Below are 26,450 nucleotides of genomic sequence, written 5' to 3' on the forward strand. Positions count from 1 at the left end.
CCACAGGCTCGTGACCAGCGCGAAGGCGGCGGCGGCCGATGGGGACCTGGAAGAGGCGCTGCGGCTGTTCCGGCTGGCGGCCGCCATCCGCCCCAGCGAGAAGCTGCGGGGCCGCATGCAGCGGGTGCAGGAGGCACTGGCGGCGGCCGAGCAGGAGCAGCAGCAGCAGCAGGAGGAGGAGGAGGATGAGGGCTTCGTGGACGTGTGCGGCAGCGGCCTGCTGATCTACGGGGAGATGCACCGGAAGCTGTTCCAGCACCAGCGGGAAGGTGTTGCGTTCCTGTACCGCCTGCACCGGGAGGGCAAGCCTGGTGGCATCCTGGCAGATGACATGGGCCTGGGCAAGACCATCCAGGTGATCGCCTTCCTCTCAGGTATGTTTGATGCTGAGCTCATCCAGCACGTTCTGCTCATCATGCCCACCACCCTTGTCAGCAGCTGGCTGGCTGAGTTCGCTCGCTGGACCCCCGGCCTACGTGTCAAGGAATTCCATGGCACCAGCAAGACAGAGCGCACCAGGAACCTGGAGAGGGTCCAGAGGAAGAATGGCATCATCATCACGAGCTACCAGATGCTCATTAACAATTGGAAGCAGCTGGCCAGCCACCATGAGCAGGAGTTTGTCTGGGACTACATCATTCTCGATGAAGCACATAAGATCAAGTGCCCGTCAAACAAGACAACCAAGTGTGTCTATGCAATCCCAGCCCAGTACCGCATCCTGCTTACAGGCACCCCTGTGCAGAACAACCTGCGGGAAATGTGGTCCTTGTTTGACTTTGCCTGTCAAGGCTCCCTCCTGGGTACTGCCAAAACTTTTAAAATGGAATATGAGAATCCAATTACCAGGGCAAGGGAGAAGGATGCAACTCCAGGTGAGAAAGCACTGGGGCTAAAGATATCAGAGAATCTCATGGCAATTATAAAGCCCTATTTCCTCAGAAGGACCAAGGAAGACATCAAAAGCTATCATGCTGATAAAGCTGATGCTCCTCTTCCTGAGGATCCAAGTGAGAACAAGGCTCCTGTCATGCCATCTCTCACTAGGAAAAATGACTTTGTTGTGTGGGTGTACCTGTCACCGGTGCAGGAGGAAATCTACAGGAACTTTCTCTGCCTGGATCACGTGAAGGAAGTACTGATGACGACCCGATCACCTTTGGCTGAGCTGACAGTCCTGAAGAAAATCTGTGACCACCCCAGGCTTCTGTCTGCGAGAGCCTGTATCCAGCTGGGCTTGGAAGAGCAGGTGGGCTCCGAGCAGGATTACATGATGGAAGCAGGTATGTTTTCAGGCATGAACAAAATAGATCATCTCTCTGATGAGACCGTGATCCAGGAGTCTGGGAAGATGCAGTTCCTTGTGGGACTGCTGGAACGGCTGAGAGAAGAGGGACACCGAACCCTGGTGTTCTCACAGTCGAGGAAGATGCTGGATATCATAGAGCTCGTCCTGTCTCGCCGACAATTCCAGATCCTGCGCATTGACGGCACGGTGACTCACCTGACGGAGCGGGAGCGGCGCATCAATGCCTTCCAGAGCAGCACTGACTGCTCTGTCTTCCTGCTCACCACACAGGTTGGGGGCGTCGGCATAACCTTGACAGCAGCCAGCCGAGTGGTGATCTTTGATCCCAGCTGGAATCCAGCAACTGATGCTCAGGCTGTGGACAGAGCTTACAGAATTGGGCAAAAAGAGAATGTAGTGATTTACAGACTGATCACCTGTGGCACCGTGGAAGAGAAGATATACAGGCGGCAGGTATTCAAGGACTCGTTAATCAGACAGACCACCGGTGACAAAAAGAACCCGTTCCGTTATTTCACCAAACAGGAGCTAAGGGAGCTCTTCACGTTGGAAGATACTCAGACGTCTGCAACTCAGATCCAGCTGCAGTCCCTGCATGCCATGCAAAGGAAGTCTGACCTGCAGCTGGATGAGCACCTTGCTTACCTGCATTCTCTGGCAATGTTTGGCATTTCTGACCACGATCTGATGTACACAAGGGAGATGGCTCACGAGGAGCAGGTGGAGAGCGAGGAAGCCCATCAGTACATCCAGCGGAGGGTGCAGAAAGCCCACGAGCTGGTGCAGCTGGAGTCCCAGCTCAGTGATCAGAGGATGGAGGGGATCAGAAATGCTTGTGAAGAGAAGTGGCAAAGACCATCGGGATCAGTTTCCAGGCCAAAGAAGTCGTCTCCAGGGTTGAATGACAAAAATCACTTTGTTTCACCACCAGTAGCTGATGCACTTGAAAAAGACAAAGTTGTTGATCTTACAGAGGATGAAGAGGCCCAGGTGCTCGATGTCAGCTCCAGAATGACAACTCTGACTGTTGGTGACTTGGATGAAGAGCAATTGGCACAAGGTGTGTCCAGTATGGAGATGGAAGTGCTCAATCCCAGCAAGACAGCAGAACAATCTGACATACAAGAATCTGAGCAAAATCCTGATTCCAGCATTACACCATCATCCCCTGCACTTGAGAAAGAGAGTCAGAGCCTTCAAGAGAAACAGCATTCACAGGCACATTCAGACAGCTTGGCCAAGACAAGGAATGACATGTCTTGGCATTGTCACAATTCCTCTGAGTCTGGCATGGCTGATGATCCTAGAAGTGAGGCAGAATTGTCAGTTCAGGTACTTGACCCACACACTGAGCCGGCTTCTGCAGTGCTGAGTTTATCAAATGCTATGCCAGAAATCAATGCTGAGCTCTACAAGTCTCACATGTTAGAAGACAGCTTGGAGGGTGCATCTGCTCCTTCCTTCCAGGATCAAGTTGACTTCAATCTGGTTTTGGAAGAGTCTGAAGAGAAATGGCAGGATGCCTCAGATAGAGGAGGATCAGTGGAAGGATCTCCTGAGAAGGAGAGCTTACAGCTCCAGGCAGAAAGCCTGTGTAAATCTCCAGACAAAGAATCTCCAAACAAAACTTGGCCAAGTGAGACCAGTAGCCATGGCAAACCCTGTCCCACAGCTGAGGAGGAGCCAAATGCCTCCCTGCAAGGGAGTAAATCATTGGAGGAAAGCAGTGGTCTCTTTACTTTTGGTAGGAAGAAGCATTTAAACAGAATTGCTTCAGATAGTGAGAGTGAAGAGCAGCCTGAACAAGTGCCCTCCTCTCCCTTGGACAGCACTCGGCACGGACTTCTGGAAGGACTGGAAGGGATCAGTGCTTCCACCCCTAAATACAACACAACAAGAGCTAAAGCCATCTTTTCTCCCCAACTAAATAACAGTGGGAACAGGTCTAATGCTTCCAGGCGCTCATTCATCAGCAGGTTGGTAGATGAGGTGGAGGATATTGGGGAAATCATGGGAACCACTGATGAAGAAGATAAAGATGATGGTGATGAGGAGCAAGATGGGCTTGTGGAAGACGAAGCTGAGGAGTGCACTGGGGAATCTGCTGAGCCTGAAGAAGAACCTAGTGGAGAAACACTTGATACAGGGGAAGAGCCCTCCCACGCAGACAGCGTGGAATCTGAGCAGTCCGAGGCAGAGGAAATGGAGTCATCTCAGGAGGAATCCACAGGTGACAATGAGCTCCAGTCAGGTGAGCAGATTGAGTATTTTACCCAAGAAAGCAGCTCTGAAAAGGACATTGGGCAGAGTTCCTCTCCCGCTGCCGATTATGACACTTTGGTACACAGTGGGAAGAAACTTCAGAATGATGGAAAACTCCAGGAGGCTTTGGACTGCTTCCTGCAAGCTCTTGACATAAAAAGTGGAGATCCTGAAGTTATGCTTCTGACTCTGAACTTGTACAGACAGCTGGCCCAGAAGTGACATCTATGTGGCTCTGAGAAGACAATCTGGCTGTTCCTTGTTACCATGTGTCTGCACCACGGCCCTGGGATCCCTGAGCCAGCTCCAGGCCGGTTCCTGCCATATCCTCGTGTGACTGAGCAAATTCAGCACCTCCTGCTTGAGGAAACAGTCCAAACATCCAGGTGTTGGATGCTGGGGAGGGAGCTTCACTGGGAAGTCAACTCATAAAGGTGAAAATGGTTCATGTTCCTGTCTGATTATTCACTAAAAGAATGGTATTGTTGATGCCTAAGCCCGTCTCCATCAGTTTCTTGAAGTTGGGATGGAAGGCACTTGAGGAGGTAGTTAATGTTTGCACTCAGGTGTTTATTATTTCTTATCAGTGAAACAGCCTCACAACCATGAGGTCTGCAGCCTTTTATTAGCAAGGCACAAAAATGGCTATCTCTTGTTACAAGGTTTCTTAGGACTAAACAATCCAATGACACCTAGATTATTTTCCCTTTTAACCCAGTAACTGATCTCTCAAAGCCTGCAATGTGGACTTTTCTGTTCAATTACAAAACATCACCCAAACCCATGAAGAAAAGGAAGAAGAAGGAAGGAGAAGGTAAAGAAGAACAATCTGCCTTAGCCCTAAAATCTCCATCTTGGTTCATATTTATTTCTATATTCTAAGACCCCAAACTCTCAAGTTTTCCACCCTGTGACATTACATACTTCTAACCAACTACACACCCATAATCCCAGTGCTATCAATCAGTTTTGGAAGTCTTCTCCACAGCCTCAGGTAAATTGCAGTATTCTCTTGTGGCTCTCTGCCTTTAAGCACAGAAAGTTTAAAATTCTCAGCATCTAGGATTCCAACACCTCTCCATGCTGGCAGCCCTGGATTCACCTTTCTACCCTCCAGGTTTTGCTGCTCCTCTCCTCTGAGAAGATGGGGACAATACAGTCCCATGGTCACTGTACAGCCCAGCTCTGTGGTGCTGTGGTTCCTCCCTCCTTTGGGTTTTGAATAAGCCAATTTGGGTGCCTGAAGGTCTCCCAACATTTGGGTGCCTTACAGACCTTCCAGTTCCCACCCCTGCCACAAGCAAGGACTCCTTCCACTAGATCAGGCTGCTCCAAGCCTGACCTTGAAACACTTCTATGGATGGGGCAGCCACAGCTTCTCTGGGCAACCTGTGCCAGTGTTTTATCACTCTCACAAGAAATTCTTTCCAATATCCCTTCTGTCCTCTTGTCAGCCTGAATCCATTACTCTGTATCCTGTCATTCCAGTTCTGGATAGAATCCCTCTCTGGCTCCCTTGTAGGCCCTTTCAGATACTGAAATGTGCTCTGAGGTGTCCATACAACCTCCCCCAGCCTGAAAAGCCCCAACTCTCTCAGCCTTTCTTCACACGGGAGATGCTCCAGTGCTCTTATCAACTTCATGGCCTCTTCTGGACTTGCTCCAACAGTTCCATGTCCTTCTTATGCTGTGTGAACTGTGTGCAGGACTCTAGGCAGGATCTTGGGAGCAGGGGAGAATCCCCTCCCTCACCTGCTGCCCATGTTCCTTTGGGTGCAGCCCAGGACATAGTGCGTTTCTGGGCTGGGAATGCTCACTGCTGGCTCATGGGTTTTCATGAGTTTTTTGTTAGCCATCACCCCAAGCCCTTCTCCCAGGACAGCTCTCAATCCCTTCTCTGCCCCTTCTTCAGCTGTGCCTGAGAATGTTCTAACCCAGGTGTAGAACCTTGTGCTTTTCACATGGTCTCACCTCTCCAGCCTGTCCAGGTCCCTCTGGATCCATCCTTTCCAGTGTGTGAGCACACCACACAGCTCAGTGTTGTCAGCAAACTGGCTGAGAGTGCCTCAATCTTACAAACCAGCAGCTCAAAAGTTCATGGTTCTGGCTTTGAGTGACTCTGCCCTCGCCAACACAGCCTCAGTCTGGTGTGCTCATCCTGCCAGTCTCACCTGGTAACAGCCCAGCAGCAGACAGGGATGTTTCCTTGTGCCATGGCATTGCCTTCTGCAATACCACACCGTAGCACAGGACCCCACACCTGGCTGAGCTGTGCAGTTTGGGAGAGGAGCTCTCTGTATTTGGAACCACAGCAAACACGGCAGATTTGCTGGTGCAGTTGTGTCAATGTGTTTTTGCCAAAAGAAAGAACAGGGCTCTGGTAGCCTGGAAATAAGTGGTTTATTAACAGAGCACCTTTACATGGGGCAGTGTCTGCTCTGGGCAGCCTGTCTGCTCTCCACTGCAAGCTATTTGTTGGCTTCTCTGAGCATTCCATACTCAGCAAAACCAACACCCTGAAAAGGGAGGGAAGAGAAGGACCTTTTCTTCTTTGATGTTTCCTCCTCATCTCTGAGCTCTGTGCATGGTGCTCACCTGTAAACAAAGCTGCTGCCTGTTGCTGGAGCTGTGGCTGGTTTGGAGGCTCTGTGGGTAGCAAGGGGATCATGGCTCTGGGCTGGGTTTCTGAGATAGCAGGAATCTTGCTGGGCTGCTTCCCTTGCACAGCCCACAGCACAGGGGAACGCAGGAAACAGCACACAAGTGTTTAGTGGCTTTTTTCCTTATCCAAACCTGAATTATCCAGTCTCTTCCCCCAGCTCTGAGTGGGCAAGGTGGAGCTGTAGGAAGAGAGCAGTCTGTGCTCAGGAGAGCTCATCCTCCCCTCCTACCCCCAGGCCCCTTCCCTGCCTGGCCTGACCCAGCTCCAGTGTTACCCACCCTCCACTGAAGGGACTGTCCTGAAGCTCTGGAGCACAGGAGCTGACTGCATCCTCTTGGGGAGGATGGAGACCAAGCCCTGGGGCCCCTCTGTCCTTTTCTGCATCATTTCTGTTTGCAGATAAAAACCTGGGCACCTCATTCCACTGACAGGCCATTATCTCCACAGATAATGTGGAGAAGGAAGAGGCTGGCCTGCTAGGCAACAGAGACATCAACATCTATAAAAGGCTCTTGTTTCACCCTTCCCAGGGACACTTTACCTCTTCAGGCAGGGCCCTGCTCTGCTAGCACAGTGGCAGGGACAGCCAGCCTGCCTCCAAGCATGTTGCTGGTTGTGCCCAACTTGCTCCAAGGCCAAGGTGTCTGGGACTCGGGATTCAAGCAGTCAACAAGGTCATCGTGGTCATTCACATTTTATTTTCTGCCTTCCACCATGATAATGTGGTATCCGAACTTGGTCTTGACGGGAGGGTCTGTGTACACGGGCTTGTCCATGCTGCTCACAGGCAGGGCAAATGCTGCCTCCTGGAATGGTCCCACCATGGAGCCTCTGGTCATCCAGCCCAGGTCTCCCTGCAGCAAGGGACCGTGGGAGTTAAGCTCTGAGACTCGGAGCAGGGAGGGTGGGTGATGTGGCCGTGGGACAGGTCCTGCTGGTGATGAGCAGGACCCAGGCCCCCGCAGCCGCTGCCCGGCCCCACCGCCCTGTCTGGTGCAGCACTCACTCACCCCTTGCCTGGCCTTGTCCTCGCTGTACTGTGCCGCCACCTCGCTAAAGCGCTGTCCGGACTTCAGCTTCTCCATGGCCTCCATGGCCCGGCCGTGCTTTTCACACAGGATGTGCCGAACCTGGAGGGGCGGGCAGCGGGGCTGTGCCGAGCGGGGCCGGCGGGCGGGACGAGCCTGCAGGTGCTGGGGCAGAGAACCCGCAGCCCGCCTGGTCCCCGACGCCCCCCTCGCTCACCTTGACGGCGCTGCCGCCTCCCTTCGGGCCCTGTGCTTTGCTCTCGCTGCTGCTGCCGCTGTCGCCGCCTGTGAACCGATCACCCTGACACCGGCCCGGTCCCCGCCGGCCCTGCCGGACTCTGAGACTGGCTCGGCCCCCACCGCCCCCGGGCCCCAGCCCGGCCGGTCCCGCCCCAGCACCCCCTCCCGGCCAGTGCCGGCCCACAACCCCAGCCCGGCCGGTGCCGGTGCCGCCCAGCCCCGCTCACCCTTCCCGGCTTTGCCGCCGCCTTTCCCTTTGGGCGCCATCTTGCTGCCGTAAGGCCCCCACGCCGCACTCCGCGCCGGGCGGGGCCGCCCCTGCCCCGCCCCGAGGCCCCCGGCTGCCCGCGCGGTGCCGGCATGGAGCTGCCCCGCGGGGCTGCGGGACACGGGGCTGTGCCCGCCCGGACGGGGCTGTAGCCACCCGGCACACGGGGCTGCGTTCGGCATCCACGGCCGTACCCAGCGCCCGCCCAGGGCTGGCCCCAACACCGTCCCCTCATCTATCCCACTGGCCCCAGGATTCCAATTCCCGGTCCACTCCTCCCCACTTCCAGTCCTCCCCCCGGGCTGTGCCCAGGGTCCAGCGCTGTTCCCAGCTCCCTCCCAGCACGAGGGCTGACCCCAGCAGTCCCCCCGGACTGTTCTGTCCCTCTCATCCATCCCACCTTCCCCCCGGACGCCAAGTCCGTCCGCAGCCCCTCACACCATCCCCGGGCCCCGCTCCGGCCTCTCCCCAGCGCCCAGCCTGGGCCGCCCCTGACACCTCACGGTGTCCCTGCGCCGCCCCGCCCCAGAGCCGTGGGGACACCGGAGTGCGCGGCAAACGCCGTGAAAAGCCCCAGCAAACAGGGCCGGTTCTTCTCCCAGGGCAGTCAAGGGGTGCCCACCTCCCCAGCCCCGGTCCCTCAGCAGCCCAAAGAAGAACAGGCACAGGCAGGCAGCAGGGAGCACTTTACCAAGCTGGCGAGATAAAAAGTACAACATTCCATAGTTGGCACCTTGGCGGCCCGCACGCCGGGGCAGGGCTGTCCTGCCAGCCGGACTCGTCCCGGGAACGCACTGCCTTCCCAGTGGAGTAGCTGCAGCCAGGGGGAGCAGGGAGAGAGCGGCCAGAGACGAGCGCTCAGCCAGGAAGAGCCCCAGCAAGAGCACGCTCCTCCGGCCAGGGAAATTAGGATCTCCATCTCATGGCCAACCTCTGTCCCACAGCTGACCTCTGGTCCACTTGGATATTTCACCCCAGCAGCATCGGCCACTCCAGATGCCAGTGGTGCTGGGGGTGTTGCAGGGGGGGTCCCTGCCCTGTGCTTGTCCCCAGCCCCCTTTACCGACTCTGTCCCTGGTTTCCTGAGCAGTCATGTGCAAAATGTACCTGTCCCCAGAGCTTCCCAAGCTGTGCCCTGGCCCCATCCCACGCCAGCACCCTGCCACTAGCTGAGGCCATGGGATGAGGGTGAAATGTGGACATTCATTGGAGCTTTTTTTGTGATTTTTTTTTTCCTGAGTTTCTCAGCCTGGCTCTTAATTACAGGCTTAAATCTGCAGCCCTGGGAGAGGAAAGAGAGAGATGGGTGAGTACCAGGAGGGAGGGGAACCCACTGGAGCCTCAGTGGGATCAGATCCAGGGTGGTGGCAAGGATGGGGAAGTGTTTGCCTGGGTTGTGCTCCCCAGAGCTCCTGGTGGGGCAGAGACCCCCCCAGAGCAGCCCAGGCCCCTCAGACGGGCAGCTGAAGCAGTGCTGTGGTGCCCTGCTGCTGCCTGGACCCACTGCACGGCTCCCCCTGCAGCACAGGAAGGCTGGAGTGTGTGGAAATACATCAAGAAATCAAGCATAAATTTCCCTAAACACTCTGTTTCCTCGTCAGCTGGCCCTTCCTGTTTCTCTGGGCGTGTGGCCATGCTCCTGCTCAGAGCTCGTGTTTCCTCCCTGCCCTGCCCTGAGCCCACACCACAGCCTCTGTTACTGGCTGCTGGGCCCCCATGCTGGAGCCCGGCCAGGAAGAGGCAGCTGGAAGTGAGGGGGACAAATCCCACCTGGGGACGTGCAAACCCTCTTCCATGGCCCCGTGCACATGCCCTGATGGCACGTGTCCTACTCGGCCTTGCTCAGCTGCCTGGTGGCCAGTGGGCACAGGTGAGTGGTGGGCAATCCTGGGGGGACCCCGGAGCCACCAGGGAGGTGGCTCAGGTGAAGTCCATCTGGATTCCAGCCACCATCTTGGTAGCATCTCAGGACCTCTGGTGGCCAGGGCAGCAGGAGAAGTTGTCGCAGGGTCTGTTGTGGAGATGCAGGAGGCAGAGCTGGGGACGAGCTTCCTTCCTGTGGCACAGCACCCTCATTGCCCCAGCTGGCAGCTGGGTGCAGGACCCCTGGCGTGGGAGTGGGGTGGCTGCCAGACCCCCTGTGCAGTGAGGCCAGGGGGACTGGTAGTGGAGAAGACCCCAAGGTTTGTTTTTGGACTGAGCTGAGGAGCTCCAAAATGCAGCATTTTGGGGGCTTTCAAGGGGTGGGGGTTTGGCTTGAGGTGGTGGCGCTGGCTGTGGACGCTGGCTGCCAGTTCCCTGTGTGACAGGGAGGATGTTCAGGGCAATGACAGGGAACCTCCTGTGACTCTTCAAAAGCAACCGCAGATCCAGCTGAACCCCTGGCGTCTTCCCAAAGTGCATCTGTGTGTCCAGCTGAATTCAACCAGGGGGTCTCTGCATGGGAAACTCAAGGTACTATGTCAAAGGGAAGAGAATCAAACATCACCACCACTGTGCATTAGAAAATCTGTTTAAAGTACCACATGCCGAAGGGACCAGAGAGTCTCAATCTGCTTTGCACCAGGCATCAGGCAACACCAGGGGCTGTGATCCTGTTCTGCTTCCTGGGCAGGTGCCTTCAATCCCAGGAGCTGGCTCAGCCAGGGCCAGTTCAGCAACTTCTCCCATGGGAAGGGCCCAGAGTCACGAGAGCTTGGGCTTCAGCCACTGCCTCTCTGCCAGCAGCTCTCCAGGTTAGGAACAAAAGCAGAAGAACCCCCCAGCAGGATACAGGGGCTCCCCAGCAGCCAGGACAGCCCTTTGCAGCAGCGCTCTCTCTGCAGCGCTCTCTCCTCTCGGCTGGAGGAGCCCCTGTGTGGTCAGGGCTGGCTTTTGGGGCTGTTTGCACCGTCCAGCTCAGGGGCAAACTCTGTGATGACCCTCCGGGCCAGCGGGTTTGTGGTCTTGAGCAGTTCGGCGGCAGATGGCCGAGTACCAGGGCTTGTTTTGCTGCTCTTCTTCTGGAGCAGGGCTTTAAAATCCTCATTCCTGCTGGAAGACTTCCCACTGCTGCCTGCTGCTGCCAGAGACTCTCCAGCTGGGGAGCTTGAAGTCTTTACAGGTGAGTGGGAGGTGGGTCGGCTGCTGAAGGTGTCACCAGGCTCTTTCCGCCCCAAGACCTTCCTCTTTGACCTAGGCACCAAAGGGACACGGGTGGGAGCGGTCTGGGGCTGGGGTGAGGTGCCAGAGCTAGGGGCGTGGTAGTGCCCAGCCTGCTCCGCTGGGGCAAGGTGATAACATGGGCATGGCAGGTGATGCTCCTGGCAGGTAGGACTAATCTGGACTCTCCCTGCTGGTTGCACTCTGCTCAAGGTAGCAGCGACTGGGCTGTCCCCAAGGATGAACATTGGCCCCAGTATGGAAAATGGAGCTGTCATGGTGGAGAGACACTACACCCAGAGCTGTGACAGTAGGTGCAGGGGCTGTCCCCTCCGGTGCATGCACCAGCCTTACCTGTGGATCACTGTGAAGAGATCCTCCGTAGTGCGGGACGTCGTGAACACCTCATCGTCCTCCTCCACGATGGACTCGGCTGTCTTGTCACTGGCAAAGCTCTTCTCCTCCATGCCGGCTTCTGCTGAGCCGCCTGTGGGCAGGGAGAAGACAGCAGTGAATCCCCTGTGCAGCACGGAGCACCATTATCCCTGGGGTGATCCCACCACAGTGGTGGAGAGACCCTCACCTTGCTCTGAGGCAGGCTCGCTGGCAGGCGTGGTGCCCACGGCCTTGGGGGAGGGCGGCTCCTCAGTGTCAGGGTCGCAGCAGGTGGGCTCAGTGTCCAGGGTGATGATGGGGCTGGGGGTGGGTGGCAGGTCCCCCACACCAGCTCCCAGCTGTGCTGGGGCTGGGATGAGTGGCAGGTACAGCACGCTGGGCTTTTTGGGCACTGGCGGGGGTACCTTGGCCTTCCTGCGCTCCCCCTCGGCACTGCTCCGCTCTGGCCGCAGCTCGTCCAGGCTGCCCTGGGAGAGCCGCCGGGGCCCCGCTGGGGTCAGGGACAAGTGGGACTCCCCCAGAGCTGAGCTCCTCCTCAGCTCCCCTCTCCGCCGCACCACAAAGGCATCCTGTGCCAGCCCCCTCTCCTTGGCGGTAGTGCCTGGTGGGGATTTGGGGGACAGGGGACCCTCCTCCCGCAGAACTGGGGGCTTGGGCAGGATGCACGGGGGGCGCCTGGCCAGGGGTGGCTTCTCTGCCACAGGTGGCTTCACTTTTCTCTCCGGCCCAGGGCAGGGGATGTGTGCTGGCTCCTCTGGGCCATCAGCGCTGTCCTCTGGCTCTGAGCGGCTGATGGAGCGGAGGCGGACAGAGCGCAGGTCGGACTGTGTCACCACGGGCATGATGGGTGTGATGGGACTGGTCTTCTGGGCCAGCTTGGTGCCAAAGGTGGAGTCAGAGTGGTGCCGGCTCACCTTAGTCTTCCCCTTCAGGGAGATCTTCAGCCCTGAGAGGTCAAGGTGGGCGGGTGGAGTCAGTGGGAGGTCGAAGGACAGCCTGCCCTTGGGGCTCCTCTCCATGGGGGATGTGGGGGGCAGAGAGGATTTCCTCTCGGGGACCAGTGGCCTCACGCGCACCTGGTGCGGGGAGTGCCCGAGGATGGTGGAGGTGGGTACGGTGGGGGTTGGGGTCTCTGACTGGCTGGAGTACCCGCTGGATGGGGACATCAGCCCTGTGGGCCTGCCTGGCGAGGAGGTCTTGAGGTCTGCCTCGGCAGAGAGCTGGGAGGGCGTCGTGGCCCTGGAGACTGAAGGAGACATGAGGGACTCAGAGCTGCCCCGTGTCTTGGCACACTCAACAGCCGTGGTCCCTGTGGTTGTGCTTGAGCCAGAGAGGGACTGGTAGGGATCACTGCCAGCCCTCCAGTCTGTGAGATGCCACTGGTGGGGGGCGGTTGTGCTGTTGGGCTCCCTGCCTGCACTCCCCTGAGGGTCGGCGTGCACCAGCCGGTGACCCTGGAGCTCTGGTGGGATGCACAGGCTCTTGGGCCGCTGGTCCTTGGGCAGTGCCGCGCTGAGCCCCTCATCACCATCCGGCCCCTCTTTGATCAGTGAGACGCTGCGCGTGGGTGGCGAGGGCTTCTTCTTGGCCTTCTTCAGGGAGATGCTCTTGGAGCGCCGCCGCCGCTGCCCCTCGGGCTCCAGCCCCAGGGAGATGTTGTCGGTGCTGGTGCTGCCCTCGGAGCTGGCGCTGGGGTAGCCCAGGGCGTAGTTGGCGCTGCCCCGCCGGGTCTCAGCATACGTGATGTCCACAGAGCAGAGGGACCCCGAGTCAGTGGGCACCGACAGCGACCGCTCACGGAACCGGCACCCTGCCCGCTCCACCTCCAGCTGCGCTGGCCCTGCCGCTGGCTCCAGCTCCTCTTGGCTTCCTGGCAAGAAATTCCCCTTGGCTCCCTGGATGCACCTGGAGCTGGGTGGGGAAGCAGGCACTGGGCCAGAGAAAAAGCTGGGCCCATTGCTGCCCATGCGCTCTTCTGTGGCGATGAAGAAGGAGGTGGAGGCGGCGGGTGAACCTGGGCTGGGCGATGGAATGAAGCTGCCCGGCGAGGTGCAGGTGGGCCCCTTGCCTGGGCCAGTGGTAAGGCTGGGGGGGCTCCCATAACCCACGGGGGTCCAGGGCGGAGAAAAAGGGGTGCCCTGTGTCCCATTGCAGGCACTGGCACAGGGGTTGGCTGCCCCATCCATGGCAGCAGGTGGCTGGCAGCGAAGGGCCCCGAGGTCACTGAAGGTCTTCCTCAGTGGGGCTGAGAGGGGCGGACGAGCGCTGATCTCCTGGGGCGCAGTGCCCCTGCTCGTGGTCTCAGGCACAAAGCTGCAGGACAGGGACTCATCGATGGGCGCGTGTGTGCTGGAGGTGGGGCCGTTGGCACTGCCTGCGGGGAGAGACACAGCCTGGTGAGCACCATCCCGCCTCCCTCGCAGGGACAGGGCCCTCCTCTGCATGCTGTCCCAGCCTGTGGCCAGTCTGGAGGCTGCACCTCTGCCCAGGCATAAAATGCGGGTCTGATGGCACGCTGGAATGTGCCAGGGGCAAATAAGCAGCCACAGCAGGAGGCTCTACCCATGGGGACATCAGTCCCATGGCAACCAAAGTGTTGCCCTGGTGCTGCTCCATGGTGGGGAGTCAGATGGGGTTCAGGAGGAGCCAGGTCAGGCATTGCCAGCTGGGACAGAGAGGGATGTGGTGGCTCACAGTGCCACCCCATCACAGGAGCCAGCAACCCCACTCTGAACACCCCCAGCAGACAGGGATGCTCAAGGCTGTGGTGGGCTGAGGTCTGACTGACTCCAAGGAGGAGCCGTGACCATCCTATTGATGGTCTGACCACTGTCATGGGAAGAAACCTTCCTCCTACCCCGTGAAAACTGCCTTGGAGCAGCTGGTGTCATGGCTTCTCTCCCTGTCTCTACCTCCCTTCAGAGAGGCTGGCTCTGACTTCTCTGCACCTTCCATAGGGGACAGCAGGACAGAGCCCCTGAGCCACAGTGGCTGCTGTTCCCAGGGGTCCAATGCCAGCCTGGAAGCACTCCATGCACTCTCACATGGCATGGCCAGCTTGCCAGCCCCAGCAAAGACCTGGCCAGGTGTGTGCCCCACAGCCATGGCAGCCTGAGACAGGGTCTGCCCATGGGGAAATGGGCACAGGGAGCCCTCCTTCTTGGAGCTGAGGCTGGGTGACTCCTGCCTCAGAATCCTGACTCAGGATGAAGGGGCTGTCCCTGATGCCATGCCCAGGCCAGCCCAGAGTCACCAGTGAGCCCAGCACCTCAGTGCCTTGGGAGGGCGCAGAGTCAGTGTGGTGCCTGCACCTCCCCGTGGTCTGGGTGTCCCCGGAGCCCAGGGGTCTGTGCCTGGGCTGGCTGCCAGCCTCAGGATGCTGTGCCACCACCAGGGCAGCTCTGGGGGTTGCCAGCCCTGCCCGGATGCAGCCTGCGCGGTTCTTGCCGTCACCTTGGTCTCGCAGGGACAGGTTAGGGAATCCAATAATGGTCCGTCTACGCCGCAGGGTGGACTTTGGGTTCATCGCAGTCTCTGTGTTAAACAGGGAGTGACGAGCACTCGCAAGCCTAGCAAAGTGCTGCCCTGTAGCCAAAACAAACAGCGAACGGGCGGTGCCGGAGCCGCTGCTGGGCCGGGAGCTCGGCCCCTCCATCACCCGTGTTCTCTGTGTGTCCCCAGCCTGGCATGGTGACACAGGTGGGAGAGTGGGACGCAGGACGATGGTGTGAGCCGTGTGAGGTGAGCACGGGGGAAATGGAGGCACGGTGGGAATGCTGCAGATGGAAGTGGGATGGATGGAAAGCCACAGAGACCAGCCCTGCACTGCGTGACAGGCACTAGTCTGGGCTGGTGAGGCTGGGCCCTACGCCACTGAGCTGAGCCAGACCGGGGATGGGTACATGAGGCACGGAGAGGGAAAGGGACCAATGTGGCCCTGGCACAGCTCTCCATGGTGGAGGGAAAGTGCAGAGAGACACCTTTGCCCTTCAGAAGGGGCACCTCACCCAGTCACTAGCCCCTGACTCTGACCTGGGCCAGAGCATGGCACCTGTGTCTGCAAGGACTGGGCAGGACTGTGCTGCTGGGAGCTGCGGCCCTGAGAGGATGAGCAGATGGACAGACAGGAGAGACAGGTGAGTCAGGCAGGGTGCACAGTATGTGGTGAGAGCCCAGATAACAAGAGACCTGACTGGCTGGACATTACATCAGGGATGTGAGACCCACCAGCAACATGGCCAGCGGACCGGACGCACAAAGTTGCAGATGGCATGAGAGATGGCTGGGAGTGATGGATGCCAGCATGGCCCTGCTGTCCCCTCTCTGCCCTGGTGCCCACCTAACCCACAGGAACACAGCTTGCAGCCACAGCCCCCTCCCACCACCCGTCCCCTGCCCCAGATGGCTGCTGGGGTGCATCTCTGCCTGCACCCCGTGTCCCCCCACCTTGCCATGGGGTGCTGCCCTACCAGAGACATTGATGGGGACAATGTTGGTCTGGATGGAGCTGGGCTGGTGCCACTGCTTCTCCTCCTCAGGGGGCAAGGGGAAGGCGCTGGGCCAGGGTTGCTGCTTGTCTGGACTGGTGGGGAGGCTCAGGGAGGTGTCAGGAGGCCGAGCACTGAGCACAGTGCTGCTGGTGGTCTCCTCTTCGGCCGCTCGCTGGCTTGGGGGCTACGGGGAGAAAGGCACGTCAGCCACTAAAGGGACAAGGGTGGAACACAAACAGGGACTTGCTGCCCGCCCTGCCACCTCAGAACTCACCATAAGCACGAACTCAAGGCGCTTGGCAGGTGGGGGTCGAGGTGATGGTTCAGGGGAGGTGTCGGAGGGCGGGTGACCAGCAGCGCGGAAGGTCTGCCCAGTGACCCTGCTCTCGGTGTACTGCTCCTCATACTCCTCTGCAAGAAAAACAGCACCTGGGACCCTGCTCCTGCTGCCAGGTCCTGGAGCAGGGGGTATGTGAAGGGATGGTGACTGTCCCCACTGGCTGTCCCCAGCCTAGCTGGCCATCCCTGCTCAGGACAGGCAGCTCAGAAGGTGAGGAAGGGAGACCCCAAGGAGGGGAACTGAAGAAGTGCAAAGATGCCAGCAGCTTGCCCCACTCCTCCCGGGGTGCAGTCAAGTGATGCGGTGAGTCCCACTGAGACACAGCCCCACTGGGGACAGCCAGAACTCAGTGCATCCCCATCCTGTAATTGTTGAGCTAATTAATGCTGGTGGCTATGGACTGGCAGAAAGCAGGGCTGCTCAGGCTGACTTAATGAGATTACAAGCTGGGGGATGGCTGGGCTGCTGATCTCATCTGATGCCTGAGGAGCATCTGAGCCAGGGCCGCGTGACAGCCTGGGCCAGAGACTGGAAGGAAACAAAACCACTGGCCATGCTGATCAAGTTAGGCAGATCAGTGGCAGGTCCCTTAGGCCCTCGTGAGAACTGTGCTGTGCAGGGGCTCGTGGGTGCCCTGGTGGCCCCACTGGCATCAGTGGCCCTAGCAGGCAAACGTGGTCCCAGTTGCTTTGGCACCTGCAGCCGTGACTTGAGAGCAGAGATCAGTGAGGGAGGCTGGGACCCCCAGGACCCAACTCCTGCAGCTTGGTGGGGTCCAAGGAATGGCTTGGACATGCGTGTGGGAGATGAGCTCAGTCTCATGGTGGTCACCTAGCCCGGGGAGCACCCACCCACCACCCTCCCCCAGCCCACTACTCCAGCCCCTCTCCTTGCTACCTTGCAGCAAGCTCTGGAGGTTGAGCTGGGCCTCCTGGTGCAGCTGCTCCATGCCCGGTGGGCGCCCAGCTGCCAGGAAGACGTTCACAGGCTGCTGCCATGGCAGCTTGGCGGGGGCGGCTTTCTTGCTCTCGAGGTCCAGGTTAGAGGTGGCTGCAGGCAGAGGAGAGTGGGATCAGAGGCAGGTGGGGGACGGCGTTCCTGCGGGTGCTGCCGTGGCATAGTATGGTGCCAGCACAATGCTCATCCCACCCCAGCTCTCCAGGAATGCCGGGATGTGGCTGCATCCCACCCTGGCAGGTTGCTACCTGCTGGGACCAGCCCTCAATGCTGCCACCACTTTGGGGACTGGACAGTCCCTGAGGGCTGCCAAGAAGGGAGCTGGCTGAAATTGGGGAAGGAAACCAGCCCTGCCACCCGTGCCTAACCGCGCCCGGGCGCAGGAAACGCTGCACGCTCTGGTGGAGCAACGTCCTGCCTGTAGAGGAGCAGAAGTTGCAACTGAAAGGCAGGAGCCAGGGACCCACCACTTCCATTGCACTGCAGCTTGGGGCCCACATGCCCTTCCCTGGCATGGACACCCCCAAAGCTCTCCAGGGAAGGAAACCTCTGTGAGGATTGCTCAGACCCTCTGAAACACCCTGATGGGTGGAAAAGTCCCTGGGAGCAGGATCTGGGCTCAGCAGTGAACTGGCTCTGTGGGGAGCTGAGCGCTGCTCCCACAAACATGCTTTGCCATGGGAACACTGCAGCCCTGGCTGCGCTGCTCTGAGTGGATGTGGGTTTGTACCAAGCATGGATTCAAAGGAGTGCCACCACTGGCACACTGCCTCCAAGGGGACCCACACCCTGTCCGGCACAGAGTGGGTCTCTGTGAGCTTTACACAGGGATATGGATGCCCAGGGTCTCATGCCTGGAGATTTAGGGCTCATCCTCCGCTGCATGGTCTTGTCCCCATCCCCATCAGCTGAGACGCTCTGACTACCAGTGTGTGACAAACACTTTCCCTCTAGCACCTGCAGCACAGTGCCCGGCCCCAGGAACACACCATGCCCTGCTGCCAAAGCCTGCTCCGTGCCAGGCCCCAGCTGAGGCAGCAGAAGCAATCCCACATACCTGGGAAGGGGAATGGCCCCAAAACTTGTGTGGGACCCCCAGCACAAGCCACATTTCCCTTGGCCCCCATTGGTCAGGCAGCTGTGGTCCAGCTCATCTGCACTTCATCATAAGCATCCCCCCTGCTGCTCGTGCCATCCTGCCCCCATGTGCCTTCCTGCCCCCAGATGCCCTCCTGCTTACAACACCTGTGCCCCTGGGTGCCCTCATGCCCACCCTTCCCCCAGCTGATGGAGCCTGCACAACGCCCAGCACCCAAAGCAAGGTGCCATGTCCCCACCCTAGTTACTTTTATGATTTGTTTCCATAACGACAGGCCTTCACACTGGGAACACTGGGTTTTTTTCCTTTTTTTTTTTTTTTTCCCATTCCTCCTCCTCTAAATAATTTGACTTGTTTCCATACCAACCAAGAGGTGTTGGGGCGCATGTGTGCATGTGTGTGCCATGCACAGGGTAAGGTTGGACATCTCCCCAAAAACCTGACGCTCAGTGCCAGGGGCAGAGACCACACTTTCCCCTCTGCAGACTCCTGACCCCACAACCAGACTCCGGACCCTGCTGGTTTTGGCGAGGTGGGGGATCCAGTGCTGCCCTGTCATTTCTGAGAACAGCCCAATGGTGCACCCCAAATCCTGGCTTGCTGCACCCTCTGCCTGGCTCACGCAGCCCCAGCCTTTGGCCTCAGCACAGGTGATGCTCCTCACCTTCTGCCCACATATCCCCCTGCAGCCACCCCCCACCGAGGGCTCAGGGACATCCTGAGCAGCCCCTGCAGCTCTCCAAGCCCCTGATGCCGTGCCCCGAATACGAGAGCTCACCTCCGCTCCTCGCCCCTGCTGCCGAGTCACCCCTGCCATCACCTCGGGCGCCGACCACGTGGGGAAACCACAGCACCAAAGCCGGGGCCGCCCTGGGCGCGGCGGAAACGGGGCAGCACCCACGCCCAGCACCCTGCCCTGCCTGGGGGCAGCTTCGGCCAGAAGGGGAACACGCAGTGCCGGGGTCCTCCCCTGTGGAGCCTTCCCCTGTTTGCTGACACACGCTTATTTGGGACTGTGAGTGGCACAGCGCGGTCCTGAGCGGTGTGGGCTGTGGTGCAGGCACTGCTGGGCTGCTGGCATCGCCAAGATGCTGGCATCACCAAGGCATAGGCATCGTGGGCTCCATCTCCCCAGCAGGGGAGAAGGGGTGGGGGCAAGAACCCATGAGCTGAGCACTCTCCTGGTGCCCAGATGGCCCAAACGTGCACTGCAAGGACAGCACTGTGCCAGAGCGAGCAGCACCCTGAGGCTTTGGCTCCCTGGGAGCAGCCACTCCGAGGGTGCTTCGTGAGCAGTGGCTCTGAGGGTGTTTTGGGAGTAGCACGCCAAGCCCAGCACCGCACGGCAGCTCGGCGATGGATGTAAGGAGCCAGCAGTCCTGATTCACTGCCACGGTGCTCCCGAGGGACAGGCAGTGTTTGGGAGCAGCCTGATGCAGGCTCACTACAAGGGCAGGCTGTGAGTGTCCAAGGAAGCCCAGGTGCCACAGCCATCTGTGGGCATGGGATGCCCCAGCCAAGCAGGAGTGTCCGGCAAGAGGAGACAGCGGCCGGCTGGGATAGTGGAGCTGAGCTGAGCCAATGCCCTTGGCAGTGACCCTCCCACCACGCTTATCAGCGACAGGCTCAGAGCACAAAATACCTCTGAGGGGCTCCAACCCTGTGGCAAATGCCCGCAGGAGATAAAGGCATCCTGGCACAGCAGAGCCAGAGGGACAGCTCCATCCCACCAAGCCCAGCAGTCTAGACCTCAGCCTGGCCAGCCTTGCTGCTGAGGGAAACTGAGGCATATCTGGCTGGGAGTTCACCAGACTCCCTGCTGGCACCAGTGCCCTCCTGGCCCCAGGGCATGCAGAGAGGAGCAGGCAGCATCCCCTACCCTGCCTGCCAATGGACATGTGCCTGGAATGTTCCCAGACTCAGCACCACCAGCTGCAGCAGATGCAGTCCTGCTGAGCGTGAGCCAGTGTCCAGGCTCAGTGTTGTGGCCATGGCAGGTACACAAGGACTGAAGCTGAATTCCAGGGCAGTTTGCTTGAAGGGCAGCTGAGCTCTACTCTCCTGCAGGAACGGCATCCCTGCAGGATCCCCAGCCCCTCAGTATCTCCTGAGTCACCCCTGCTCCATGCCAGCATCCCTACTCACCCACAGCCCAGGCATCCCGAATCCACAAGGAGATATTTGACAGAGCCATCAGAGCTGTTTCAATCCAGGCTGAAGCTCCTGTGAAACGATGCCTCTCGCTTGAATTCACTGCCAAACTTCTGCCTCTCAGGCTCGCTCCCCACGTGCAGGAGGTGCCGGGGGCACGTCTGGAGCCGCTCGGCCCCTGTGCCAGCGCGGAGCACGGTCAGGAGTGATGTAACGGCGGCAGCAGGCGGTGCGCCATCAGCAGAGCAGCCATGGCAACGGGCACAGGCACAGCGGCAGCTGCCGCCGCGGGTCCGGAGCACCGAGCACCACGGAGGGCGAGGGCAGCGAACCCGGGGCCGAGGCCGGTCCTGAGAGCGCCCCGAGCCCCCGGGCGGAGCCGTGTGCCGCAGTGCCCGCGCCGAGCGCCGCCGGCTTCAAGCGAGGGCCCGGCCTGCCCTCGGTGCTGGGCGGCTTGGGGACATTGCCGTGGTGCGAGCCAGGCTCACGCTGCTCCACGGCGAGCGGAGAGGAAGCGAAACGCGCACACACAGGGAGCTGGCAGCGGCCGCAGAAACGCCTCCTGTCCCAAGCTCACCCCCTGCCGAACCGGACCTGCCGGACCAGCTCCCTGCGGGATGGGGGGCGCGTCTGCGCACGGATGCCCACCCAAGACTGAATGAAATCCTGAAATGACCCCCTGCTGACAGCCCCAGGCCCAATGCCACAAGGCAGCGGCGCTCCCTGAGCAGACCTGCCCCGTGTGCCCCTTGCACACGCTGTGCCTGGGATGAGCCCTCACTGGGCAAGCCAAGAGACTATGCCCTCTCCAAATCTGATCCTCTCCGGGACACTTCCCACTGCCACATGTCTGGTGGCACAGCTTCAATCCCCCAGCGAGGCAGGGCCGCCTGCACAGGTGTCTGACTTGCTCGTGGTTGAGGCCAGAGGGGCAGGAAGCCTTTCAGGGGTGCCTTGGCCAGAGCCCAGCCTGGCCATGCCAGGACACTGTACAGCACGTCCCCGTGCTCCCAGGCAGGTGCCCAGCAGGAGCAGAGGCACTGAGAAACAGCACTGTCTCGACACACCGCATCCGCCTGAGGTTTTCAGCTCCTCCAAGCTCCTTGTCTAACAAGGAATCAGTTGTTTTTGTACTGATGGGAGATAAGGGCGCTGCAGAAGCTGCTGGTGGCAGGGCAGATTTGACAGCTGTGGGGGTCCCTCAGCTCATGGGGAGAAGGCTGGATTATGTGAGGTTTCTATGAAAACCACTAATCAGCAAACCAGTCAATAACGTCCCTGTCCATTGGTGGGACTCAGAGCTGCAGCAAGGACATTCAGTCCCAGCAGTGTGATGGGCCCTGGTCAGGGTAGGAGGGGAGGTGTGTGTACTGCAGGATTTGGCCAGAGAGCCTGGCTCAGGAGGAACCCACTGTGCCATTCGCCCATGCCGTGGGGATGGGAACCGTCTGCAGCTGCGCTGGCAGCGGGGCTTGGCCCGGGACCATGCCAGCCAAGGGGCCTCAGGCTGCTCCCTGACAAGGGGCTGAGATCCACTGCTCCCAGGGCCACAGCAGCTGCACTGGGGCAGGCACTGGAGCCCCAGAGTCTGGCTGGAGCGAGATTCCTGCACCAAGCTCTCCACCATGGGCAGTAGGACCAGTATCCAGAGCCCTCTCCCAGCCCTGCTGTGGCTCCCTGGGAGCCTGGCAGCCTCCTCATAGTGCAGCCCTCACTCTCCCATGCTTCCCAGCAAAACTCCAGCCACAAATCTTGCCTGAGAGCCTCAGGAAACCTGACATGGCAACCTGTCAGACTCAGCCAGTTCTGGCAGCCCAGCATCGCTGCATCATGGCCAAAGGAACCACTGGGCACAGGGTGGCCGTGGCTGGTTGCCCACCAGCCTTCCCACGGTGATGTCCCAGGCTGTTGGGTGGCACATGGAAGCCCAGGCAGTGCTCAGCACTCTGCCCAGCGTGGGCTGCCTGTGCCAGAGGCTGCTTCCACAGGCTGCTTCCAGGAAAGCATGGCTTCCCCTGTGCCCAGCTGGTTTTACACTCCGCAGGGCCGGGACAATGCGAGGAAGTCGCCTGAGAGGGGAATGTGGCCAGAGGTCCTGGGACAAAGGGGCCTGAGACCTGAAATCAGCTACAGCAGGACTGAGAGCAGTGACAAGAGCGAGGGTCCTGGCTGCCTGTGATGTTTGTGTCGACCCACGGTCCACGGTCCCGTGGTCCATCCATGGGCCTCCCTCCTGCTGTCAGCGGCACGTGGAAGCTGCCAGGAGGGCACAGAACCACCGGGACAGGCAGGACCTGTCCCCACAGGACTGATGAGTGGTCAGTGGGACACGTGGGCTGGGAGTCTTAGTCTTTCTCTTGCTTTGTCAGAAGAAGGAGACCCCCAGAGAAAGGCTGGGGTATGGCAGAAGGATTTAAAAGGGACAGTGATACTCCGCAGCTCAAGTCAGTCTGGGGAAGGTGGCACAAGACTGGTACTGCTGGACAGCCCTGACCCCAGGGGCTATTGCATGGCCTCCAGAGGGTCTGTGCCCAAGAGCTGCCCCCAGCCCGGGGTCCTGCCCTGCAGAGTGAGCAGTGCCTGCAGATCCCACCACCCCCACTGCCCGCCTCAGCCCTGCCCTGCTGCCTGCCTTACCTGCCCGCTGCCAGGGTGCCAGGAGCCACTCCACCTTGGCCATGGCTGTGAGTGCCGGGGGAGCCCGCTCGCTCTGGCCACCCAGGAGCTCCTGCCTCAAACCAAGCCAAGAGCACCGAGCTTCCCCCGTCCTCGCTGCCTGCAGCTCCAGCGGGGAGAGGAAGCGACCAGGAACTGACTGTTTGAGTCAGCGGCACAGCCCATTGTCCCGGCCCCGGCCCCTCTTCCTTCCCCGGGGAAGGACGGTGGAGGGACCGTGACTCTGCACAGCCCATCCCACACCCACCCGCCCTCACAGCGGGGCTCCCGGGAATGCACATCCCTCTGTGCACATCCCTGCTGCAGCACCTGGACAGGGATGCTAGAGCCAGGACAGGAAGGACTCTCTGAGCTGGACAGGGTCGTGGAACCAAAATATCCCCTGGCTGTGGCTGGAGCACCATCTGAGAGTGGTGGGTGACCTGGAGACACAGCACGTGGGGCCCTGTCCTCTCAGCAGAGCCTGTTCCTACATGGAGCAACCACAAGAGTCCTTGTGGGGAAAGCAGCACCTGGAGCCTGTGGCTGTCCCCGGCCCTGCTGAACCGCTGCCCACCAGCTCCTCCTGTCCTTACAGCTACCAAAACCAGGGGCCCTTCTAAACCCCCTGGCTCTGGCCTGGGAGCTGCCAGAGCTCCCAGAGCTTCAGCTCACTTCAGCTCCTTCCAAAGCCCGGAGCAAAGGCTCCTTGGGGACCGCTTTCCCAGTGCCCCAGGGCTTTGTAAAGCTGAGCTGGCTTCTCCCAGAGGACGGAGGCTCCTGGGAGCCAGGGCTGCCAGAGAGCCAAGAATGCTGCCCCAAGCACAGCCTTCATTCAGAAATATCCCACATCAGCAGCAACCCACACCCATCACAGGGCTGCTCCTTATGGAGCCTCAGCTCCCTCCCCTTAGCAGATAAGCTCCAGCCTGGATCTGCTGCCACCTCTCTGCATGGAAGCTTGTGTGCAACTACTCAGGAATGCCCCAGGCACTGAGGTCCCAGCAGCCCTATGAGTCTCCAAGTATTTGCTCAAGCTTTACACCCAAGACAAGTTTTGAGCCATGCAGTGCCAAACGCCACCCTTCCCTGACCCCAGCAGCCAGTTGCAGGTCTCTCCAGGGAGACCAGGCACCTGAGGGAGATCTGCTGGAGATCTCCAGGCTGGCAGGGAACCGTGACCTGGGGACAGAGAAGAACCAGCTCTGGCCAGGGCCTGACCCCACAATCCCCCTTGGGCCCTTCCCACAGCTCCAAGAATTCCTTTGACAATCCAGAAGTGTGATTAATTCTCCCTCTGACTGGTGCCAGGTGGGAGACGCAGGCAGGGAGCAGAGCAGCATCCCATGGTCTGGGCACTGCTCATCTTCTATGCCTGCAAACAGGAGAAGGGCACTGTGCTGGGTAGCGGTGGCACAGCATCCCTCATCCCCCACCACCTGCAGGCCAGCACCCTGTGCTCCAGGCACTGCCTCCCAGTAGGGGACAGGATCCCATGATCCCTGTGAGTCCCACAGCCCAATCCCTGTCCGCTTCCCATGCCCCCAAGAGGGGAGAAGGACGATGGGATGGATTCTGACCAGCCCCATCCCTCTCACCCCCTCTGACCCACAGCTCAGCCTCTCTCCTGGTCGCCTCCTGTGCAGCCCCAAGTTCTTCTGCCCCATTTCGGTGCTTTGCTCCCACCGCTACAGCAGCGGTTGCAAAATTAGACAGCGTCAGGTTGTGCTGCCACCCTCTCTGCCCACTGATTATTAAGCTGTGACAGTCATTTGGGCTGTGACAAGCAGTCCCCATTCTCCTGCAGTTTCTAAGCAATCTTCCCGAGGTCTCTCCCAGGGCTGTCAGTTCCCTGCTGCTGCCCACACTGCTGTGTCCCGCTCCCAACCAGCAGGCAGGGAAAGGGCAGCAGGAGCTGGGGCCAGCAGAGCCCAGCACGCTGCACTCTGGGACTCCAGGACTCTGCCGGGCCTGGTGCCAGGGGCTGCGGCAGACCCCAGCTCCCGGCTCCTCTGGCATTCCCAGGAGCTGGTCTGGAAGAAGAGTTGGAGTACAGGGGAGGGTTGGTGAACTGCCTGGACCAGCTACATGGGGACAAAGGAGTGACCAGACAGGTCCTGCTTCTCTGACCCTGCTTCCTCAGCGTGCACTGCCCTCACTGCCCGCTCCCAGCTCCAAGTGAGTCCTCTGCTCCCTCTCTCCCCCTCAGAGAGCTCCCTGCAGAGCTGCAGGGCTGTCCGCCTCCCCGAGATTGTTTGTGGAACAGGAGCCCCCAGACACCCACCACCACTGCGCTGTGTGGGAGAAGGGAGCTGGGCTGTGGGGGCTGCACAGGCACTGGGCTCCCTGCCTGGGGGGGCCCAGCTCCGGGCACAGCAACTGCAGGGGCTCCCCACACCCTGGGGCTGCATCCCATGCCCGGGGCTGGCTCCCCACAGCCGGGGCTGCATCCCATGCCTGGGGCTGGCTCCCCACAGCTCGGGACTGGATCCCCATGCCCAGGGCTGGATTCCCACTGCCCAGGAGTGGCTTCCCACAGCTCGGGGCTGGATCCCTGTGCCCAGGGCTGGATCCCCGCTGCCCAGGACTGGCTTCCCACAGCTCGGGGCTGGATTCCCGTGCCCAGGGCTGGTTCCCCACTGCATGGGGCTGGCTCCCTGTAACCCGGGGCTGGATCCCCGCAGCTCGGACAGCCAGCACCTGTCCCACACGCTGGGGGACCGCGGTGGCCCCACCGCCAGCCCCATCCTGTGCCGTCCCCGTGAGGAGGCCAAGCCTCGGCCGGGGTGACCTCTGCCCGTGTCCTCCAAGCGACCCACGGGGACCGGGGACCGGGGAGCGCCGAGCCGCAGCCCGAGCGAGCCCGAGCCGCCCCCTGCCCGCCGCCGCAGCCGGGGGTCGCGGGGGTGGCGGCGCTCCGGGGGCGGCGGGGGCGCGGGTTCGGTCCCGCCCCGCCTGGCCGGTACCTGTTGCCGAGCGCATCCTGCCCCGCCGCTGGCTGCGCGGCCCCTTCCGCTGCGCGTTGCCCATCCTCCGCCGCCGCCCAGCCCGGGCTCCGCGCGCCGCCGCCCCCGGGCCGCCCCCCGGCCGCCCCCCGCCGGGCCCGCCGCGCCGCGCGGGGAGGAGCCGCGGGGCCGGGCCGGGCCGGGCCGGGCCGCATCGCTCCGCTCCGCGCCGCTGCGAGCCCCGGCGAGCCGAGCCGAGCCGAGCCGCGCCGCGCCGCGCCGAGCCGAGCCGAGCCGAGCCGAGCCGAGCCGAGCCGAGCCGAGCCGAGCCGCGCCGCGCCGGGCGGCACCGGCACCGGCCCCCGCCCCGCCGCCCCCTCGGAGCCGAACGGGCGCCCAATGGCGGCGGCTGCGGGGGCCGGGCGGGGGCGGCGCGGGACTCGGGAACACCGGGGTGATGGGGATGGGGTGGGGGGATTGGGGCTGGGGAGTGCTGCGGTGATGGGG

General features: G+C 60.5%; 3 protein-coding genes across 6 annotated transcripts; 1 reads left to right on the forward strand and 2 right to left on the reverse strand.

Moving 5' to 3' along the window:
* The first annotated feature begins 316 nt into the window (after positions 1-316).
* Positions 317-3,994, forward strand: ERCC6L (ERCC excision repair 6 like, spindle assembly checkpoint helicase). Its single transcript, XM_058032434.1, has one exon. The coding sequence runs from the start codon at positions 332-334 to the stop codon at positions 3,791-3,793; it is 3,462 nt and encodes a 1,153-aa protein (XP_057888417.1). The 5' UTR covers positions 317-331; the 3' UTR covers positions 3,794-3,994.
* A 2,917-nt stretch (positions 3,995-6,911) lies between these two features.
* PIN4 (peptidylprolyl cis/trans isomerase, NIMA-interacting 4) lies at positions 6,912-7,812 on the reverse strand. Its single transcript, XM_058032452.1, has 4 exons — positions 7,729-7,812; positions 7,479-7,546; positions 7,244-7,363; positions 6,912-7,087 (listed from the first exon to the last, which is right to left on the reverse strand). The coding sequence occupies exons 1-4, from the start codon at positions 7,766-7,768 to the stop codon at positions 6,929-6,931; spliced, it is 387 nt and encodes a 128-aa protein (XP_057888435.1). The 5' UTR covers positions 7,769-7,812; the 3' UTR covers positions 6,912-6,928.
* A 626-nt stretch (positions 7,813-8,438) lies between these two features.
* Positions 8,439-26,057, reverse strand: NHSL2 (NHS like 2). Of its 4 annotated transcripts, none has more exons than XM_058032437.1 (8): positions 25,965-26,057; positions 17,034-17,186; positions 16,071-16,207; positions 15,776-15,980; positions 14,760-14,840; positions 11,494-13,680; positions 11,265-11,397; positions 8,439-10,943 (listed from the first exon to the last, which is right to left on the reverse strand). In XM_058032437.1, the coding sequence occupies exons 1-8, from the start codon at positions 26,026-26,028 to the stop codon at positions 10,631-10,633; spliced, it is 3,273 nt and encodes a 1,090-aa protein (XP_057888420.1). In that variant the 5' UTR covers positions 26,029-26,057; the 3' UTR covers positions 8,439-10,630. The 4 variants fall into 4 exon arrangements, with proteins under 4 accessions (XP_057888420.1, XP_057888418.1, XP_057888419.1 ...); XM_058032435.1 differs by having other exon boundaries at positions 14,760-14,891; XM_058032436.1 differs by lacking the exon at positions 25,965-26,057 and adding an exon at positions 20,338-20,614 and having other exon boundaries at positions 14,760-14,891.
* Positions 26,058-26,450: the final 393 nt, after the last annotated feature.

The sequence above is a fragment of the Melospiza georgiana genome, chromosome 12 (assembly GCF_028018845.1).
Source record: "Melospiza georgiana isolate bMelGeo1 chromosome 12, bMelGeo1.pri, whole genome shotgun sequence".
Lineage (NCBI taxonomy): Eukaryota > Metazoa > Chordata > Aves > Passeriformes > Passerellidae > Melospiza > Melospiza georgiana.

What these genes read in the sequence shown, in the direction of transcription:
- ERCC6L (XM_058032434.1), top strand. Translation starts at nt 332, where the DNA reads ATGGGCCTGGGCAAGACCATCCAGGTGATCGCCTTCCTCTCAGGTATG.
- PIN4 (XM_058032452.1), bottom strand. Translation starts at nt 7,768, where the DNA reads ATGGCGCCCAAAGGGAAAGGCGGCGGCAAAGCCGGGAAGG. An exon ending in CGGCGGCAAAGCCGGGAAGG is followed by an intron (nt 7,547 to 7,728) that starts GTGAGCGGGGCT and finishes ATCGGTTCACAG; the next exon opens with GCGGCGACAGCGGCAGCAGC. An exon ending in AGGACAAGGCCAGGCAAGGG is followed by an intron (nt 7,088 to 7,243) that starts GTGAGTGAGTGC and finishes CCCTTGCTGCAG; the next exon opens with GGAGACCTGGGCTGGATGAC.
- NHSL2 (XM_058032435.1), bottom strand. Translation starts at nt 26,028, where the DNA reads ATGGGCAACGCGCAGCGGAAGGGGCCGCGCAGCCAGCGGCGGGGCAGG. An exon ending in CAGGATGCGCTCGGCAACAG is followed by an intron (nt 17,187 to 25,964) that starts GTACCGGCCAGG and finishes CTCTGCCTGCAG; the next exon opens with CCACCTCTAACCTGGACCTC. An exon ending in CTCTTCACAGTGATCCACAG is followed by an intron (nt 10,944 to 11,264) that starts GTAAGGCTGGTG and finishes TTTGGTGCCTAG; the next exon opens with GTCAAAGAGGAAGGTCTTGG.